This window comes from Cuculus canorus, chromosome 23 (assembly GCF_017976375.1).
Source record: "Cuculus canorus isolate bCucCan1 chromosome 23, bCucCan1.pri, whole genome shotgun sequence".
NCBI classification, from domain to species: domain Eukaryota; kingdom Metazoa; phylum Chordata; class Aves; order Cuculiformes; family Cuculidae; genus Cuculus; species Cuculus canorus.
The window spans coordinates 4,065,303-4,085,280 of NC_071423.1; the positions used below are offsets into that span (position 1 = coordinate 4,065,303).

Genomic DNA, 19,978 nt, shown 5'->3' on the forward strand with positions numbered 1-19,978 from the left:
CTCCTTGGCCTCCCCCATTCTTCCCCCTCCTCCTTGCCCCCTCCCTCCTTGGCCCCGCCCCTTCTTCCCCTCCTCCTTGCCCCTCCCTCCTTGGCCCAGCCCCTTCTTCCCCTCCTCCTTGGCCCCTCCCTCCCTGGCCCCGCCCCCCCCCTCCACCTTCCCCGTAGCAACCCACACGAGACCAAAGTGGAGTTCCAGGGAGCTTTTATTGAGTTTAATCAACAAAATCGGGATTTTACCATTCACATGTTTTGCATCAGGAACTCGTGAAGCTCTCCACGAGCCCGTGCGGCGCTGCCCATAGGGGCCCAAGAAACGCATTCTCAACAAAACCCAAGCTCCGCTGGACGCTTTGCCAATTGCCGATTTAACAGAAAGCCAATTTCCCCCTCCCACCCCTGAATGTTTTTTTTTCAAGAACTAGTCCATGGTGTTTGCTGGTTAACAGTAGGAATACCAAACTCTTGATTAGGGACCGGTGGATTAAGACGTTCCACCCAAATTGCAAATAATTTCTTTTCTTGAAATAAAAGTTCCAGTTTCTTTCAATAAAGGGAACAGTGACTATTTTCTTCTCCTGACACCCCTTCCCCGTAATTATTGGTTAAAATACAGCAAGGCTGTATCTTAATGAGCCCATCCCTCCCCCCACCCCTCCTTCCCCTTCCCTGACTGTCTACAGCAGAATTTAACAATGCTTCCATACAGGGACACGTTAGCTACACAACGGCGAATGGAGCAAAACCCGCACACAGCCGGCCAAAGCCTGGCTTTGAAGGTCAGATGCACGCTCCTTGGTCCAGAGACCTGGTTTATTAGGAGGAGAAACTGCAATTCACGAAAGATGGACCAGAAGCTCACAGCAATCTGAAACCTCTGACAGCTATTGCCCAACCTGTACCACGGCAGCCGTACCACCGGCATTCCCAGGAACAGAACTCACTCCCATCCTCAAGAAGCAACAGCTGCCGGGCCACAGCGGCACCACCAAGTCCAGCACCTGGATAAGAACCACCACAACAGCAGCACAGAAGCCATGGCATGGCACCTCCATAACATGTAGAACGGAAACTGAGGCAGGACAGCCGTCTGCTCAGGTTTGTGTCCTATCGATTGTTTGAAAAAACACAGAGTGTGAAGAAAGCATTTTTAAATCCTTGGAGCAGACACCCTCCCCATCCCAAGTAAAAATAAAGAACAAAAGATCAGAATGAGATGATTTGATACCGACGTATACGCAACATGAATTCATGTTGAGCTTCCCTGTTCTTACCCACTAAAAGTCAGAGGGCAAAGGAAAGATGCTCCCATCTCATTCTGGAAATTGAAACACGTATTTGAGACCAACCCACCCCCCTCCCTTTGGGAAAAGCCCTCCAGCAAGTCGGGCACTCCTGACGGCACACACCCAGAGCCCAGAGCTTCCCTGGAGATCCGAGTCACCCTCTCCACAGCCACTTCACCAAGCCATGAAGCTCCGTTCAATCAGAGTCACCCAGTGATGCTCCCAGACTCGCTAGGGGAAAAGCACGGAACACAATGGATTCTCCTCCGTGTCATCTTTGCCAGAGGCAGCGTTGGACCTAGGGCTCTTACTGAGGGCTCCAACCCATGCCTAAGTGTCAGGGCCGGTACAGGACCAGCAAAAACAGGAGCTTGCAAGGAATCTCAGGAAGCTAAGATTTATACATACTTCTTAACTCCTGGGTAGGGAACAAACCAACAACAAAAAAAACAACAAACCAAAATAAAAAAAAAAAAAACAACAAAACAAACCCAAAAAAACTAGGATTATCCTAGTCCTTTGGAGCATCTTTCCATTCGCAAGATCACATCAGTCAGAGATAGCCTACTAGCACCAAAAATAGGTTGCTTCCTTCTTGACAAGAAGCCACCTAAAAGTGGTGCCCCCGATAGCTCAGGTAAGTGCCACTCCTCATCCGAGGCCAAGTTAAAGTAATACTTTCACAAGTTCTGTGCTTCCAGAGGGACCAACAATGCATGGCACCAGGCTAACCTACCCCAAATCCAACAAAGCACACGCCACAGACGCTGCTATCCTGTTCTTGTTACACACGCGTGCCCTGGTAAGATACAAAATTCCTATTTACATTTTCCACGTCTCTGTTGAACTAAAATGATCCCTCTCCTGTCTCTCTGGAAAATCATAAGCTGGCTGCAGTACAAGAGCAAGATTTTACTTTTGGTCAAAGTTACCACCCACAAACTCCCACCCCCCACCCCGAAAAGCACCCCAAAACTGTTTACACATAGTACCTGCCAGTCCAATGTAAGCTATGCGGCTCATGGAGCGCCTGTGACCACGCTCTCGAGTTTGTACTCTAGTGCAGCATTTGCTACAATTATGGAGTCACTGCTGACAAAAGGAAAACAGAAATCCCAAACACAAAATCCTTTCCATCTGGTAAGTCGTTGTCAGGAGGCACCTGGCATCTAATTATGATCCTCAAGGAAACGGACAAGTCCGCCTTGTAGTTCCAAGCGGTTTTACTTGAATTTAAAAAAAAGGGTCAAAACAGGGAGAAATTAAGACAACAAATTCCTGCCTCAAGGTAAGCAAGCGTGGTGTGAGTGCAGCATCTGTATACGCAATAACAACAGAGCAGAAGGGGCTGCGTTCATCCAGGTGCCTCCTGACAGCGTTGGTGAACAGGCTAAAAGGGAATTTAAAAAGAGTACTGTTTTTGATTTGTCTCACTCCTTTTGCCTGTAGATCAGGCCAAACATCAAGCATGTTGGGAGGGGCACAATTTAAAGCAACACTACTGGACCAGAAAGCGCTTTTCAGCAATATACAATGCAAAATGACAGCCAGCAATTCGTGTCAAAAACAGAGGAGATGGCAAGTGGCTTTCTGCAGCTTCTGACAGGAGCAGGGTTTGCCCTTCCCTGCTCACCAGTCTGGATAGAGGCCGCTCCTGGGCAGAAAGCGCTGCAGGAAGGAAATCAATCCCACACAGCTCCACAACTGTCAGTTTATGCATGTACATTAGTTTTCTATGGTTTCTTTCAACCCCAAATCCATGCCTTTTGCACATACTGACACCTGCGGGGATTTCCCTCTGGCCACGGTGGAACACAGGTTCCTGAAGTTTAAGGGGAAAACCACAGAGCATCTCCCAACAGGCTGAGCTACTGACTTGGAGGCCTAGCAGCCCCACAAACGCTCTCTCCCACACGAGCGGTACAGGACGGTGTTGCTAACACCTGAGCAAACCCACCCTGCCAAGGGATGCTTGCAGAAGCCTGCTCTTCACAGAGGTCAGAGCACTTCTCCTTGGTTAGTGTTGCAGAAAACTGAGCCCCTCTCATCTATAGCTGCTCCCATAATCAGTCAAATCCCTTTAACCCCAGCAACCTTCATCACAAAAGAAAAAGTTATATATGAACCCAAACAGAAAAAAAAAAAATATTTACAAAGTTTGTACAATATACACATCTGATTTTCTATGGGACACACTGCACCAGAGGAAAGACGGCCATGGCTCTGAAACAAGTCTACGGATCAAGTGCTGTAACTACGAATGGAGACTCTTATGGAAACCAGTCTTTAGTGTTCTGCTAGAGCACAGAGCTTTTTCTTATGGCTCCTGCAAAGGATGACAGGCTGCTCTTTCCTTCTGGAGCTACGATGCTGCACCTCATCAGCCCAGACTTTCAGTTGGTTTCGTTTTAAATACAGGTATTTACAGTGTGGGTGAACGGCAGATGCATATCAACTCCTCCAATTAAAAAAAAAAAAAAAGTTGAAGACAAAAGTAGTATTACCAATACATTTCACCTCCCAGCCCTGGGCTCGAGTACTTGGGGAGGAGGAGAGGGGGAAGAGAGGGGAACTTTGACCTGAAACCAAAAACGGCTGTTGACTCCTTGGGCTGTGTTGGAAAGGTGATATTCTGAATGGTCTCATAGCATAAGGCACTTTGCACGAATAAGTAACAAGCTCTGTAGCTTAAAAACAGATGAGTAACCAGGGAGAAGTTGAAATGCACTCAGTCGATGGTTGAAGAATTTGAAATCGCAGACAAGCTCGTGTTCATCAAGATTCTTCTCTTTTCAGGGTTTCTCTTCTTCCCTTGCTGCCCCTCCCACCCAAAGGAAAAAAATTTAAAACCAGCAGTTAGTGCAACTAATGTTCAATCAGCACACAGTGCAAACGAGTGGAAAAACAAAAAGACATTCCTCCTGTTATCTTCCTTCTTCCTTGCTGCCAAATTTAAAAAGAAAAAAAGGCCGAGCTCTTTAGTCTTCAATAGTTCCAAAATGACAAGACGAAGAAAAACCCACAAAGAGAAGGGTATCCCCAAAGAAACGATGTGTCACAGATCCGGATCCAAGGGCTTCACCTTCTGGTATGTGTAATCAAAGCCTACAAGAAAACAAACCAAAACACAACCGCAACACCCCCAAGTTATATCGATTCTGTGCAAAACCAGAATGTAAGCAACGAACCCCACTGACTCCGCAGCATTCCCGGGAAGGCAAAGGGCATTTGGGATGTCTGAACCTCAGCCACAGCTTCGCAGAAGGAAGTACTGCTAACGCCCTACTACACCTACAGAGCACAGCTACCTACAGGTTTGTCTTTTCGGAAGGGGCAAACAGTGCTCAGGCAAGGTCACAGCATTCCCCTTATGGAAGCCACTCAGGAGCCTTCTCCAAGTTCATCACCTGAGATCTTATTTATTTACAAAAGATGGAGGAAGCTCAGCCAGCAAAGCAGAGGCTGCGAAGCAGCTCAGCATGACTGGCCTGAGCTACCCCTGAACAGTTTCAAAGGGATGTGGGCTCATTTCGGTGCTATCCAGTAGTCTGCGCCCACAGACACTTTTTTGTGTCACCCAAGAAGAATTTCAGCGGCTTCCCCAGGATTCTTTCCAATTCATGCTTTCCAAGAAGAATACACAAAAGAACAATTTCCAACCCAAACTGTGTGGTGTCTGATCTTGCTTGACAGAGCATCTTAACTAAATCCAGACCAATCATCATCCTGTAGCTACCTGGCTTGACAGCAAAGGATTCAGCTCAGTAGTTTTCTCTCAGAAAATGACCAGGAAGGGCAGACTTGCGAGTCTCTGACAGTGAAACCTCTATGTAAAAGCCTGGCAGATGACCTCGAGTGGCAGCAAAGATGAACTGCAGCTTTGCTCCCTACACTGTGTACTAGCAGGAGTTCCATGAAGCACAGGATGCAAATGACGCAGCACCTTGAGCCCGAACCAGTCTCTTCTATCCGACAAGGTGGTTAGGCTCTTCTATTGGCACTCTGTTCTCAATGCCATCCATTTGCTCTCCTCTCCATTTTTGAGGACCACCTTCCCCTCAGGCCCTTGACCATTCCTCATTTTAGCTAAGTGACACAGAAATAATTCCTTAGGCTATCAATAGCCATTCCAAACACCACTCTCCACTCCCCCTTTCCCCCCCCGTCTTTGGTCTCTTTAGCATATGGTCAGCATTTCAATCAAAACAACTAACAATTACTCATCCCTCACTCCCAGCTTCAGCATATCCAAAGAATTCCTTGAATTTGCAGTCTATTTCAAACTCTTTTTCCTACACTCAAAGTCGCTCCAGCACACGAGTTCCACCCTTCCCCTGCAGTAACATTCACCTGACACCTCTCTGTTCAGGACAGCATTTGCATACGCACATTTTTACTGTTTCTCATCTTCTACAGGCTCGCTGTGGTATTCTGCCACGTACAGGCTCTTGTCAATGTTGCTTGGTATGGGTTTGATCTCAGTTCCCAGCTGTTCCTCAATACTTTTCAGGTTGAATCGATCATCATAGGTGATCAAGTTGATGGCCAGGCCAAGATGACCAAAGCGACCTTGACAGAACCAGAACAAAATTGAACTGAGTAACAGGAGGCTGAATGAAAAAATCTGCAGGCTGTGGTTAACATGACTCCCTGGTAATAAAACAAAACCCAGTTCCCACCAAAGGTCTCTACCACTTTCACACCAGGTTTTGGTACGGAGTTACATACTGCTATAGGAATAAGAAAACCCAGGAGGCTCAAAATGCTCTGACTAAACCTCATTAATTACCAACAAAAAGTCTTCCACTACTGCATTACGCACATCCAGCCTTTCTCCAATAACAGAGCCCTTGAACAAGTCCAAAAGACACAGTTCAAGCACACCAAGTTCTTATGTCTGGTGCTTTTCTCAAAGGTGCATTTTGCTGATGCCCAGACATTAGAACCGTACCTTGAAGCATGTGCAGAAGAAAACTGCACTTAAGGAACCACAAAAGCTAAGTTTTCAGTATAGCATTTCCCCAAACTGCAAACAGGAGTGTCAGAAAGGCTCCCAAGATAGATGCAAAATATACAAGTCTGGGTTTTGGTGTGGAGTTGTTTTTCTCACCAGGCTGCTCGGGTTTCAAGAGCACAGCATTTCGTTCAGGTATGTGCGAAGATAACCAGCTGGGATGGTACCCAAACATAAATTACTCCCAAAAATTAAAGCCATCTGTAATAATGCTCAGATAGATACAGTAATAAAAAGCAGAAGAGCATTCTAGACTTGGAAACATCACAGTCATCAGCAAAGTAGTCCCTAAAATGTGTTTTTCCACTCACCTGATCTGCCAATACGATGGAGATAAGTCTCTGCCAGCTTTGGGAAATCAAAGTTTATCACCACATTCACAGCTTGGATATCAATACCTCGGGTAAACAGATCTGAAAGATAATCCAGGTGATGAAGAAAGTTAATTTCAATGACAGCAATCACTGACAGTATTTAGGATGGCAGGATTAACAAATGATGAACACTGGCTTGCGCTAGGTGCCAGATATAAGCTTCCCTCGTATCAAAGAGCTTACGTACAATCCTGTCACGGCTTCTTCTTGCTCTTCAACCAATTTAAACATGAATAATACAAGAAGAATGACCAAAACACCAGATCTGCACATCTATGCTGAGGAACTAATTACCACAAAGCTAGGTTTTTTTCACTGCTAGACTACCCTCTGAGCAGGTCTTCTAAACAAGCACCTCCTGGCACAGAATCGCGCATTGCCAGTGTTGTAATAGACAGGAGATCTGAACCACATCCCACTAGCTCCACTCTTTTCATCCCAATTCGAGTGATTTTTAAGATGACACAGACATATGTAGTGATCAGCAGACACTGCCACAGCACTGCCTAAACAGGCCGCACAATGGAGAACTCTGATCATATACGAGGCCAATCGAAACTACAAAAACATTTTGAAGAGATGAACTATAAACATTTCAAGAACTGGAAAAACTTACTCAGGTGATCTCAGCCATAGTTTTACGGCCCAATGACTCAGCACTCACATACATGAACAAACAGAAAACATAACTAGTGCAGAATCCTTTTACTATCACAGTAAAAGGATTTGTTCGCAAGCTGCACCTTCATGATTTGTCACAAGAGACAAACACTGACGTGCCTAAAGCAGCACTGCACCCTGCTACACGCAGCTTGACAAAGAGATCTTACCAAAGCATACTTGTTTGTTTTATTACAAATCGAGTGACCTATTGTACCTGGGCTAATAGCTAATCTGCTTTCGATCACCACCCACAGAAACAGAAAACATTTAGGGGCTCTTACCAGTGCAAACAAGATTGCGGCATAAGCCATTTCGGAAATCGTGAAACACACGATTGCGGTGCTCCTGGAAAAAAATACACGTACACATAAACAACGCAAAACAGAACAGTCCCTCCAACAAACAAAGCACTGTGACTTTCAGGTGTATTCGAGTTACAAACACAGAACTGCAATGAAATTAATCCCCCCCTCAAGAGGGTGTCAAAGCAAGCCACTAATACTTATTTTTTAGCACTTCTCATCCATATCTTCTAAAGAACTGACCAGAGGGGCCCTGGGTACCACTTACAGACAGACACTGAACTGATTGTGTCTTAAAGACTCCTACATCTGCGGCACTATCTCTGAATTGGAGCACAATTACACGAAACGTGTACAGAGAAAGTTAAACCAACAGAAGATAGCTACTAAAAGGAATGGCATCATGCTAACTATGTGGCTGTGTTTCCGCTTCCCTGTAGGAAAGACTGCATACAGATTTCCACAAGCAGTAAAAGCACGGTGACTGGCACACATGCAACCACAAGAAATCAGGGATGACCGTTTCCTGACACATAGTTCCATGGAAATACAGTTTTACAAATGAAAATTTTCTGCGTCCAAAGTTTAGTTTAACATTCAATATTTTGACTATTGTCTCTCCCCAGCCCTTGCCAAATTCTAGGCATGTTCTATTCATTCCCTTAAAAACTGAAGCCAGCAGTAACTTCTTCCAGTATGGAGTTATTTGTCACTACTGATTCAGAACCACAGGTGGGACGAGTCAACTGTGAACTCTCCTCTCACAGACAAGTCACACTGGGCCACACAACAGTTATGTAGTGTCACTCTTAGGGAGTGAAATAAACAGCCAGAATGAACAAGTCAAAGGTTTCCAAACAAACATACCTGCATTTTGCCGCAGTGACCAGTACTGACTGACCAAAAGCATACAAAAAAATCAGGCTTTAAGGAATCCATTTGTTTCTCTCTGTTCTCATTACCGACACCTCTTCTATTTTTACTTAATAAATTACTAGTCTGCAAATAGCCCAAACGTTGGCATCGCCTGTCGTTTTCACCAATGGCAAGCTGGGCTTCTTCTAACGTTTCCATCTTAATTTACATATAAAATGAAAAAAATATTTCTAACTACTATTATTTCCATGCGTCACTTCAACCTCTTGCTGAGAGGTTTGATCAAAGCCACCTCTACGACCATCTTAGCTTCCCCTGAAGTCACATCACAAAATCTACTGTTTGCAAAACCACGTGGGGCACCTGAGTATGGGGGTTTCTGTTGTGTTTTCAATTAGGCTTGCTCTCCTCCGTCTCAGGTACAGTGTGGTATGCCACGTCTCCCCACACTGGTAAAGCATCACAGAGTAACACAAACCATGCCTTCACCGTACTAATTAACCTGACCTGAAGTACTCTTACCTGACCAGCTACATCTAATAGTCCATGAAGAGATGGGGTCTAAAACCAGATCAACAGCAAAGCAATACACGTTTTGGTTTTTAAAGAACACACACATTTAAAGAGAGAGTGAAGCTTTACTCAGCTGCACAGTAAAGTGTGAGGTGGTGGGGAATAAACCACCGTAGACTTCATACTCACCTGCCTCATTTTAGCGTGGATATAGAAGCAGGAATAGCCCAGCTGGGAGATCTTTTTGGCTAGCAATTCAACCCGTTGAGAGGAGTTGCAGAAAATGATGGACTGGTTAATCTGGAGCTGAACAAAGAAGTGGCAAACTCAGCAAATGCAACATTTTATTAACAAATAATCCAAGACCTAAGTCCCAATCCCTCCCAGAGAGAAAGTAAAGTAGGCATTCGGCTGGTAATTCACACGGTACATATTTTTGTACAGGAAGGGAAAAGGATCAACAGAGCTCTGTAACACAAAGGTGCAGAACTAGCAGCACACGCATTTAGCTTCAGCTAAACAGCACATTTCGACAAGGGAAAGTGTCCTTAAGCCCTCTTGGTTGCGGAAGGCAAAAAGCTTTTGTATGTTCTGGTCCCAGCCCTGCCACTTACCCTGGAGAACAATGTATTGAGGCAGTGTACTTTCTGACGCTCAGTTACATAGGCATAGTACTGGGTAACTCCCTTCAAGGTCAGCTCCTCCATCAGATTAATCTCGTAGGGCTTCTGCAAATGGGAATTCTGAAAGACAAACATCAGGATAAAGCCGACATCTACATGCAAAACGAGCGTTTCCCAACCTCTGGCACATTTAACCTCCTAAACAGCAAGGATGCACTACCTAGCCGCTCACTCTTCACACTGTACACAACACAGATTAGGTGGGCAAAATTCCACAAAAGATTACTTATAAATCCAAGGCGACAGAGCAGGCCTGACAGGAGAACCCTCTAGAAGCAAATGAGCGCAGATGGTATGTATCTAATGCACAACATGGAAACTAGTGCCTTCCAGGTCAGAACTGTGCACATCCAGCTCTTCATTAATCCCACCGTGATCAAAAATTATTTTCAAACTTGGGTCCTAGACTGCGGCTGATTGAGATGAAACCAGTCTGGATGTATTAAAAAGCTGAGTGCTATCAGCTATGCACCACTCATGCACCTGTACTCACCATGAACTTCTGTACGCTCAAAGGGAAAGTGGCTGAGTAGAGCAAGATCTGTCTGTTTTTAGGTAGCGTAAGAATAATGTCTTCCATTATTTGGACAAAATCTTGAGACAGCAACTTATCTGCCTGTATCAGCATAAGGAATAAAGAGAAAGTGAAATTAATAGGGCAAGACTTTAGTCATCTGGTAGTACCACACTGGGAAAAGAAAACATAATACCAGGAACATTCTCCCTGCCCTTAGGATGAGACTGTCCCCTTTGGAGACCACAGCACACTCTGGAAGATGTACAATATTGCTGCTGAAGACATGATCCATCAGTAAAAGGAAGCCTACCCTGGCTTTCAGCACTTTGATTTAAGCAGAATCAAATTCAGGAAAAAGAAACATAACCTAAACCAAAAACAATTACCAGGGTTCCCACCACAGCCACACAACAGCTTCCACACAGCCACTCACTCAGAAGCTCGTGCGCTACTAGATGTTCATAAACTAGTTTTACATACTATTACGTGGTAAGCACAGCTCACTCGTTATGAACTGAAACCAAATGAAATGCATTCCTTCACTTCAGAGTAACTGTTAATCTGTTCTTCAGGGGAGCAAAGTCAGGAAGAAGGCCGTTTTCTTAAAAAGGGTCATGTGCAGAAAATTTCTTCTGCCAAAATACCTTCTCAAACACAGTGAGACACAGACAAGCTATAACCTTACCGCACCTCGAAGCAAAGTTTGATTTATCACTATGCCTAAACAAGGAGGCTCACTAAGACACAACATTGTGTTAAAATCCCAAAACATTTAACAAGAGCAACTTGCCTCATCCAATACTATCATCTGGACATGCTCAACTTTTGCTACTCCTTTCTTGATGAGATCGAGAATTCTCCCAGGGGTAGCAATCACCACATGCACTGTAAGTTTAGAAGAGTAAAAAAATAGGTTAATGCAACTAAAACAACATTTCTGGCACTGATGGCCATGTTTGACACACACAGTTTGAGAGAATATAAACAGCACACAAACAGCTAAGAAGATATACCCCAGTCTGTTCTGTAGCAGGCAAACAATGACAACAAACAGGAATTCCCCCACCAGACTGTGAAAGCCACAAACAACCAACCATAGTGTAGCAGAAGTGCTCTGACCTGTATCATCAAGCCTCATTATGTCATCTCGCAAGTTGGTTCCTCCGGTTGTTGCCATCACTTTGGCACCTCCCATGTGTTTGCTGACTTGGATACAGATCTGGCTGACCTGCAGGGCCAGCTCACGGGTGGGAACGATCACCATTGCTGGAAGAGGAAAGCATAGCATCAGTAACACACTGCACCTGAAACACTAATCTTTAGAGCAAAGAGACATTTTATGAAAGCAACACTGCTATGGATTTGGAGTTCCACTCTGGATATCCTGAACAAGGCCTAGAAACTAGTTACAACAAGGCAAATTCCATGCAAGGGTTCTTCATCCCTTGATACTTCCCTCCACACTAGCCCCTCAGCTAGCACGTTCGCTTACTACTCCATTCCCCACAGCCAGAGAGTGAAGTCCAGAAGACCATTTCCATTTCAAGCTTTTCAAAGCAACCATGAGACTTTAAAAATTCCACCCCCACCCCACCCTCTCTCATGAACTTTCTTGGGAAGTACAAACAGATAACACCCATGCTGCCGAATTCCACTGACCAGTTTTAGTGACCAATACCATTACCTGGCTGCCGCTAAGAGAGATTCATCTCAACTGACCTTGTATATTGTCCTTCTTTAAGTCTAGCCGTTCAAGTAAAGGAATGAGGTAGGCTCCACTCTTGCCTGTTCCATTCTTCGCTCTAGCCAAGATATCCCTACCAGACAAAGCAATGGGGATGCTCTCCTCCTGAAATGCAACGACAAACCGCACATGAGCAACTGAAAGAGGCTGGCCAAATTTAACTCTCCACGCTAACAGTATCACTTTAAACCTGACTGTTTCACAAACAGAATATTCTGCAGGTACGCACATTGCAGACTCAAGACAGGAGGAGTTAAATCTATCAGTAAAGAGTTCACCAGCTAAACAACAGCTCTGCCTCCCATATCCCCCTTCAAAGTCTGTATCTTGCCTGGTCATAAGGGAACTGGGGATCAGGAACCATACGGGCAGTAAACCCACATTGACACATTAGGAAAAATAGGAAAAACTAGAAAAAAATGTGCAGAGACAGCGATAGCCACTGGCAAACTCCTATAGAAAAAGCTCCCCACCCATATCTCAACATCACAACCACCCCAACCTGTGCAATCCAAGCCTGCATGCTCCCATGATGCACTTCCCATAAACCCAGCAGTGTTCCCTTGAAATGTTGGGTAAACACAGCCTCCAGCACTTTGCACTTTACTGGTTTTACAGCAACAGCTGAAGAGTCCCAAGCTTCTTGGAGAGGTAGCAGGTGAGGATCTGTTCTAAAGCAGACAAATTCCCTAAAAGCCACAGCTTTCTAGTGCCTTAAGGAGTAAAGTGGCAGAGTTGTATCAATGACAACCCTCCAAAGAGCAATTAAAAGAGCTCGACCTCCCCAAGCCCTGCAGTTTATGCATCAACAGTTGTTAACAGAACATGCCTTAAAACTGAAAGCAAGATGGAAGGACAGAAAATGAAACTTGCCAAGATATTTATCTCTCTCCCACAATCTCCATTACGCTCCATCCAGATGCTTAGGATAAAAAAGCCAACACAGCGATGAAGCCATAGTTATCCTTCTGACAACTCAAGGCACACAGCCTTTGGTAAGTCGGTATTCCAGAAAATTTATACCACAGCCCTCTTCCCACTGGGACTACATATGTGAAGGATGTTCAGAACAGAAGATTAACACACTAATGCCTCCTGAGGGAAAAGGGAAACCTGGGCTAACATCTCCACAGCGCCAGCCAGCCCCATCACAGCATGATTTGGTGATTTAATCAGGGGTCAGCCACTCTCACCTTCTCTACAGGGCCACCACGTTCTACCATTCACAGCCTCAGTTTTCCCATATCATGAGCACCCAACATTTATGCATGAATAAGAAATTCAATATATTAATGAAAATTAAATGTCACTCTAAACAGTCTGTAAACAACCTGAATAGGAGATGGTTTTTCCCAGCCCATTTCAAAAATTCCCATCAGCAACTCCCGTTTCAAACAGTAATCTTCAAACTCGTTTCCTTTTGTGGAGGTCACGTCCTGAATAAACAGAAAAAGCACATCCGTAAGATTAGGTCACAAGACCACAGCTGTAGATTGTCTGACTCTGAGAGACTAACGATGAAGAAAGAAAGAAAAGTGCATTCCACAAGTGTAGAGGGGTTCCCACTCCTTTGTGCAGTGCCGCCATACAGCAGAGAAGGGAATACTGACTGCCCCATAAATACAATACTATGAGCAAACCCAAACACCTCTGATCCACGCTGTAATGCTACAGCTCAGGCAACCATGGGAAACTCTGCTTTTGAGCTTTCAGAGGGAAGCACCTCTCCCAAGCAGGTGCAGAACAGATTAATTCTTCATTTAAAACGGCAAAAGATGAATTGCTTCTGAATTTTTGCTTAGGACAAATATTTTGCCACAGCAGCTCCTCCCGCGTCTCTTTATTTAATATTTAGTCCCACAGTTCAACCATCCTTACCGAAGTTTTGATTCTCAAATCCTTTGGAGGGAGTTTTAAAGTCTTCTTCCAGTCATCACCAGGTCTGTAGCAAAAATACAATGAAAAATATTTTTAAGATATGTGTATTAATATTTTTATTTCACACTGTTATTTTCTCAGATACAGCAAAGAATGTTTAATATTTTCACCTCCGGAAAGCTAAAAGTGCCTACACACAGAAGCTCGAGTCTTCTCTGAGCTAAGCAGGATGCAACAGGCAGGAAACTATAAACAGAGAAAATCAGCAGTCTGCCAAGTGCACTGAGAATTTGTGAAATCTTCATCCAGTCGTGACTCAAGTCCCATTTGTAGGGCACTGAATCAATCCAGCGGAACACAGATTTAGAATAGAGCACTGGCTTAGTCATATGACAGAAACTGGCTATAATAAATCCACACAAGAATATTTCATCACTTCAAAGGAAAAAAAAAAAAAACCTCTTGCCCAGGGAACATCCATTCTTAATCCGTAATGCAAGAGGATAACAATGCTCTGGGGGAGAAAATTAAGCAAGCACACACACTCCACTTGTTGATCAAATGTTGTCTTTTGCTCTCAGTGAGATTTAGAAACCCGTTCCTTCTCAAAAGCAACTGCGCAGAAAAGTCCTTTTTTTCCCCCCAATCCCAGCAGTCATGAGTGACTTCTGACTCATCAGTTTCCTCAGAGTAACCCATTTTTAAAAAGAAAAAAAAAGAGGAAATGAGTTAGGCAAACTTTCAGAACCTGAGCATTCCATTACACACAGCTGGTGTTTCCTTCGCAAATAATTGAGTAGCAAAGTAAAAGTGAATGTTGTTCAGGAGGAGGAGGAGCCATGGCTCAGAAAAGGAAAGGAAGACACTCCCAAACCAGCTAAACATCTCCCAGACCCTCCAACCAGCACAGTCGCAGTTTATCAGCACGCTTCCAAACCAGCGTGGCGGTAGGAGGGGATCACACTGGTACCTCGTTACCCTAGCTCAAGCTAAGACGAACTAAAGCCAGACCGTTACACCGAGGAGAGCACACAGAGCTATTTAACATCAACAACAAAAGATAACCAACTTTAAACTGCTCACCACAAGAAAGCTACAGCAAACACCTGAAAAGCACATACAACTGGACTGAAACAAGGTAGCATTTCCTCCTCCGCCTTATGTTTCAGTTCAGTTCCTTCCCACTCCCCAGCTTCCCTCTTGTACTGCACAGCAAACAGGATGCTGCTGCTGCACAGCAGGCCACCTCTGAGAAGCGGCTACACCTACTGAAAAGCAAAGCATCAGTTCATCTTCACACCAAACACACTACAAAAATCACCGTCAGAGAGAAGACTGAGCAGAGGAATACAGCATTGTTTTTGTAACGTGCATTCCAGGTCATTCCAACCACCAGCACCATAAAACAGGAGAAAACCTGTCACAATGGGAGCCCCAGAACACTTTCGCACACTCCGACCGCAGCAGATGGTGCACACTTACTTGATAGCGGTGGTCATGCTCTGTGCTTGCTGCTGAGTGCCGTTGTTGATTGTGTTGGCGTTTTTCAGCGGGTTCATCTGTGGCTGAGTCTGTGTGCCTCCACCCCCAGGGCCGCCGCTGGGTTTGACGGGGCCTCGCAACTGCCCGTTCTGACTGGATAGACCCATTATAACAGGGTTCTCTGTTCTGGCCGTGCTCATGCTCTTCTCCTTAAAGATGTCTTTTTAGACTTCAAAACTTTGAAAGTCAGTACAGAAACTGTAATAACAGTTTATTAGACTCTCCAAAACGAAGAGATAAATAAGTCTTGCTCAATATATGAGTCCTTTATTGCAATGCAGGCAAGCACCTGTAAGTCACTCAAAAGTAAAGCAGTAACTTGCTCTGATGCACTGTGGATCAACTTTTTTTTAAAAAAAGCCCTCTAACAAAGTTGAGTTGTATCAGAATTCACTCGCTTCTACCTGAAAGAGAAGCAGACGAGAACAATTAGCATGTGCACTTTTGTTTATGTAAATCGCATCAGTTCTCTCTTTTTTAAGAATCACTTCTCCCCAGGCAGAGTACAACAGGACTCGCTTTGCTGCTTTCTCTGCAAGAATTATCAAGACATGCATCAAACCTTTTCCTCTTCCTATAAAGCTATGCCCACCACCTGCAGTCACCAAAGATAACTCTCTACGCAGCTGCACTTCCAGCAGCCTTCCAGCTAGTGACCACGTGACAAACACTACCTGCCCTCCCTATAAAGTAAGCAAAAATTACACAAACTGCTTTGCTGGTTCCTGAAATCACCCCACTCTTGGAACACGGCAAAGCAGCCCGAAAATACTAAGCAACAACATTACACACAGGTTTGTGACAGGAAACAAGACTACAACAGCCAGCAGACATTCCAGTTCGAACTGACGAAACTGATGATGGTGTTCCTCCGATCACCCTTTTAACTTTGGAGAAGGAAACAGAAATTACATTAGCTTTTTTAATTTAAAAATACAACAAGAACAACAAACAGCTTACCCTTCTCCAAACAAAAAAGTTAGTTTAACCATCTTATTCCAACTTTTTACTTGGTATCAATTTAACCCCATTTGAAATGACAAAACTACAGATACCATCAAGCAGCTTCCTGGTTTGTTAACTCTAAGTGACTGAGCCTGAACTGTAGCAGTGAGTAATCTACACTTACAGTAGATATTTAGCTTCCTGCTTAGGAACACATGACGTGACCTTCCAGCCCTCAGTAACAACTCTGATTGCGCTCAAAAGTTAACATTTGACACATGTGACCTAACACTGACCCTGTGTTGAGCAGAAGAGTTGGCAAAACTGTGAGGACAGAACACAAAGTCTGCACCTATATAAAGTAAGCACGGCTCAGAGCTGAAAACTCCTTAGAACGGCACCCGGGAGCCAAGGCGATGCTAGTCAAAACCTTTCAGAAGCAAGTTCTCATCACAGTGCATCTGCAGCTTCAGAAAACACAAAGGAAAAACCAACAGACAACTGTTTCCTAACTTCAACATCCACAAAAAAAAATGCGCATTTCCCCAATGAATAAAAGGCACACTCAAAAGTAATTCAACAGGAAGGAAAACGAACTCAGACCCTTCCCAGACTTCCCCGTTGTTGCCAAGCGTGCCAGTTCCAGCTTCGCAGGCAGCCTCCACAGCCCGCAGAAGGGGGGCTCTCCGCCGGTATCTCCCAGCTGCTGCCAAGCCCCTTGGATCGGAGATTTTTCCTGCCCGTTAGGAGCCTTGTAAACACCGTCGGAGCCGCACAGGCAGCTGGGGCCGCCCCGAGGGCCGGGCGCCACGGCCGCGAGGTTCTCCGAAGCCGGGGGAAACGGGATTCCTCGGTGCCCCCCGCCTCCCTCCGAGGGCCCCGCCGGAGAAAGCGCCGGGCCCCGCTCGGCCCCGCTCCTGGGCCGCAGTGCGGCGGCGCGGCCTACAGGCCTCTCGCCCCGGGCCCGGCGTCCTCCGCCCAGCCCCGCCGCACCGCACCGCCCCGGCTCCAGCAAAGGGGAGCCCCCGCCCGGGCCCCCACCCGCCACCTCCGGCCCAGCCGCCGCCGCCGCCGCCGCCCCCGCCCCACTCAGGCCCCGCCGCGCCGCAGGCCGCGCCCGGGTTCAGGGCCCCCCTCCCCGCCTCCGCCCCGCCCGCGCCACTCGGCTCCCGCCGTCCCGCCCTAGCGCCGCGGCCCGTCCTCACCGCCACCAGCCGCGCTCCTCCCTCGCCCAGGTATAAAATCCTCTCGCTCCCCCTTTGGTGCCTTGTTATGGCGACTCGACGCTCCAAGATGGCGGCTTCCTCCTTCCTCCCGTGCGCCCTCCCCCTCCCGCCGGGGCGCGCCGGCCCCGCCCCCACGCACGCACGCACTCACGCACGGCGCGTCACGTGACAAGGAGCCAACCACGTGACAGGGAGCCGCGCGGGCCTGGGCCCGCCGGGGACGACCCGCCATGTTGGCCTGGGTAGGGCTGGGGATGGTGGCGGGCGGTGCTGGGCCGTGGCGGCTCAGCCCGGGGCCGCTGTTTGCCAGGCACAGAGCTTTGTATACACGGGGGGATCGTGCTATCCTCACCAACAACGCAAAGACACCGGCGATTCCCGCACCACTTTGCAGAGAAGTTTTTATTCAGGTGTTTTCCCGAGATAGGCACAAAAAGACAGTTGTTTCTTGAAGGAAGGAATAAATCATTATGTTAAGGGAACGAATTAACTTAATCAAGAATAAGAATAATAAGAATCGAATCTTGGCCAGCTTGCAGTAAGAAAGAATATAATATATTCTATGTTTATATTCTATGTAAAGAATATAACAGGAGTTCAGCTTGTTTACTAGTTGAAACAAGCAACGAATCAAGTATTGTGTATCTTAAAGAAACTCATCTCTGACTGATGCCAGGAAAATGCCAAAACAAAGAGCAAACCTGAGCTCACCAAGAGGAAACAGTGAGGAAGGAGAGAAGACAAAGAGCATAAGGGGATTCTGAAAACACAAAGGAAGTCTGATGCGCAGAGAGGGTGATAGCTGTGATACTGAGTTTTATGTATGTTTTAACCAATGTAATAATGAGTTTTATGTATGTTTAACCAATGTTTCCTGCAATCTATATGACTATGTATGTTTAGAATCATAGAATAGTTTGGGTTGGAAGGGGACCTTAAAGATCATCTAGTTTCACCCCCTCCTGCCATGGGCAGGAACATCCCACTGGCTCAGGCTGCCCAAGGCCCATCCAACCTGGCCTTGAACACCTCCAGGGATGGGGCAGCCACAGCTTCCCTGGGCAACCTGGGCCAGTGTCTCACCACTCTCACAGTGAAGAAATTCTTCCTAATGTCCAGTCTAAATCTGCCCCTTTCCAGTTTACACCCATTCTCTGTCATCCTATCCCCACAAGCCTTTATGAACAGCCCCTCTCCAGCTTTCCTGTAGCCCCTTTCTGGTACTGGAATGTCACTATAAGATCTCCTCTGAGCCTCCTCTTCTCCAGTCTGAACAAGCCCAACTCTCTCAGTCTGTCCTGGTAGGGAAGGTGCTCCTGCCCTCCAATAATCTTTGTAGCCTCCTCTGGACCAGTTCCATATCCTTCTTTAGTTTAACCAGTATAAAAGTCCTGTAACCAGCCTCAATGGACACACAGATGAGGTGAAATAACTCCCCATGTGTCCAGCATCGTTATTTATTTATTAAAGCAATACCTGCTTAACAATCAAATTGGCATTGATTATTAAGTTTGGCCTTTTTCACGGCATCATTCTCCTCACATTGCTGCTGTTCCCCAGCTCCTTGCAGCCCACCGTCTCCCCCGCCAACAGCAGGAGTGTGAGGCATCCTAGTCCGGCGTAGCACAGTTGTCTCCCTTAGGCCTGGCAACCCCCTGGTGTGGTGATCCCACATATTCCTCCCTCATTCTCAAAGGACACGCTGTCGGCGTAGTTGTGTTTCGAAACCTGTGCTGCTCACCCACTGCGGGGCTGCTGCCGCATCCCAAGCAGCCATCCCCTGGCGCAGGGCTCCCTCAGAAGCCTCTCCTCTGCCCCACACATCCTTCATTCCTTTCAACACTTCTGTTCAAGCACAGCAAGAAAACAGGGACCGGTGAGGGCAGGTGGTGTACCTTCACACGGTAGCGGAAAATCTGCTTCTCACCTGTTTAGAAGGGTGCAGTGACTGCAGCTGTCTCGACTGCCCCGTGCCCGCAGCCCGCTGATGGGCATGAACGTAATTTTCTGGCAGCGGCTGCTGCGCCAGCCCTGCTGTGCAGGCACCGGATTTTCACCTCAGCTCTTCGCAGAGCTACCCGTCACGCTTGGCCATGAGGTGTAGAGGAAATAGTATGCTCTAAGCCTAAAAGAACAAATGACCACAGAAATGAACAGATTAGTAAATTTGATTAACATCTATGGGCTTCACAAAGCTTTACTTAGAGAGGTGTCTGGACCTGCGGGGATTTCTAGTAAGGGTGTCCCTTGGCGCAGAGTTTTCCAGAGCCTTTTAGACTGCCTGGGATGAGGATAGCTGTGGGTAAGGGTTTTTAGGGGAGACCTATATCTTCTGGGTCTTTTCTGGTACAGGACAAAGGAACATGAACTCCTCAAACTGTACTTTAAAAATCAACTTCCAGCACTACGAAAAGAA

General features: G+C 46.2%; 1 protein-coding gene across 1 annotated transcript; it reads right to left on the reverse strand.

Annotated features, from left to right (window-relative positions):
- Window positions 1–193: 193 nt before the first annotated feature.
- DDX6 (DEAD-box helicase 6) lies at window positions 194–17,671 on the reverse strand. The gene is made up of 14 exons (XM_054087000.1): window positions 17,542–17,671; window positions 15,332–15,795; window positions 13,850–13,913; window positions 13,303–13,407; window positions 11,947–12,076; window positions 11,347–11,493; window positions 11,014–11,112; window positions 10,204–10,322; window positions 9,642–9,770; window positions 9,217–9,333; window positions 7,618–7,681; window positions 6,611–6,712; window positions 5,675–5,854; window positions 194–4,390 (listed from the first exon to the last, which is right to left on the reverse strand). Exons 2-13 carry the CDS (start codon window positions 15,529–15,531, stop codon window positions 5,679–5,681), a joined length of 1,452 nt encoding a protein of 483 aa, XP_053942975.1. The 5' UTR covers window positions 15,532–15,795; window positions 17,542–17,671; the 3' UTR covers window positions 194–4,390; window positions 5,675–5,678.
- Between the last annotated feature and the right edge of the window lie 2,307 nt (window positions 17,672–19,978).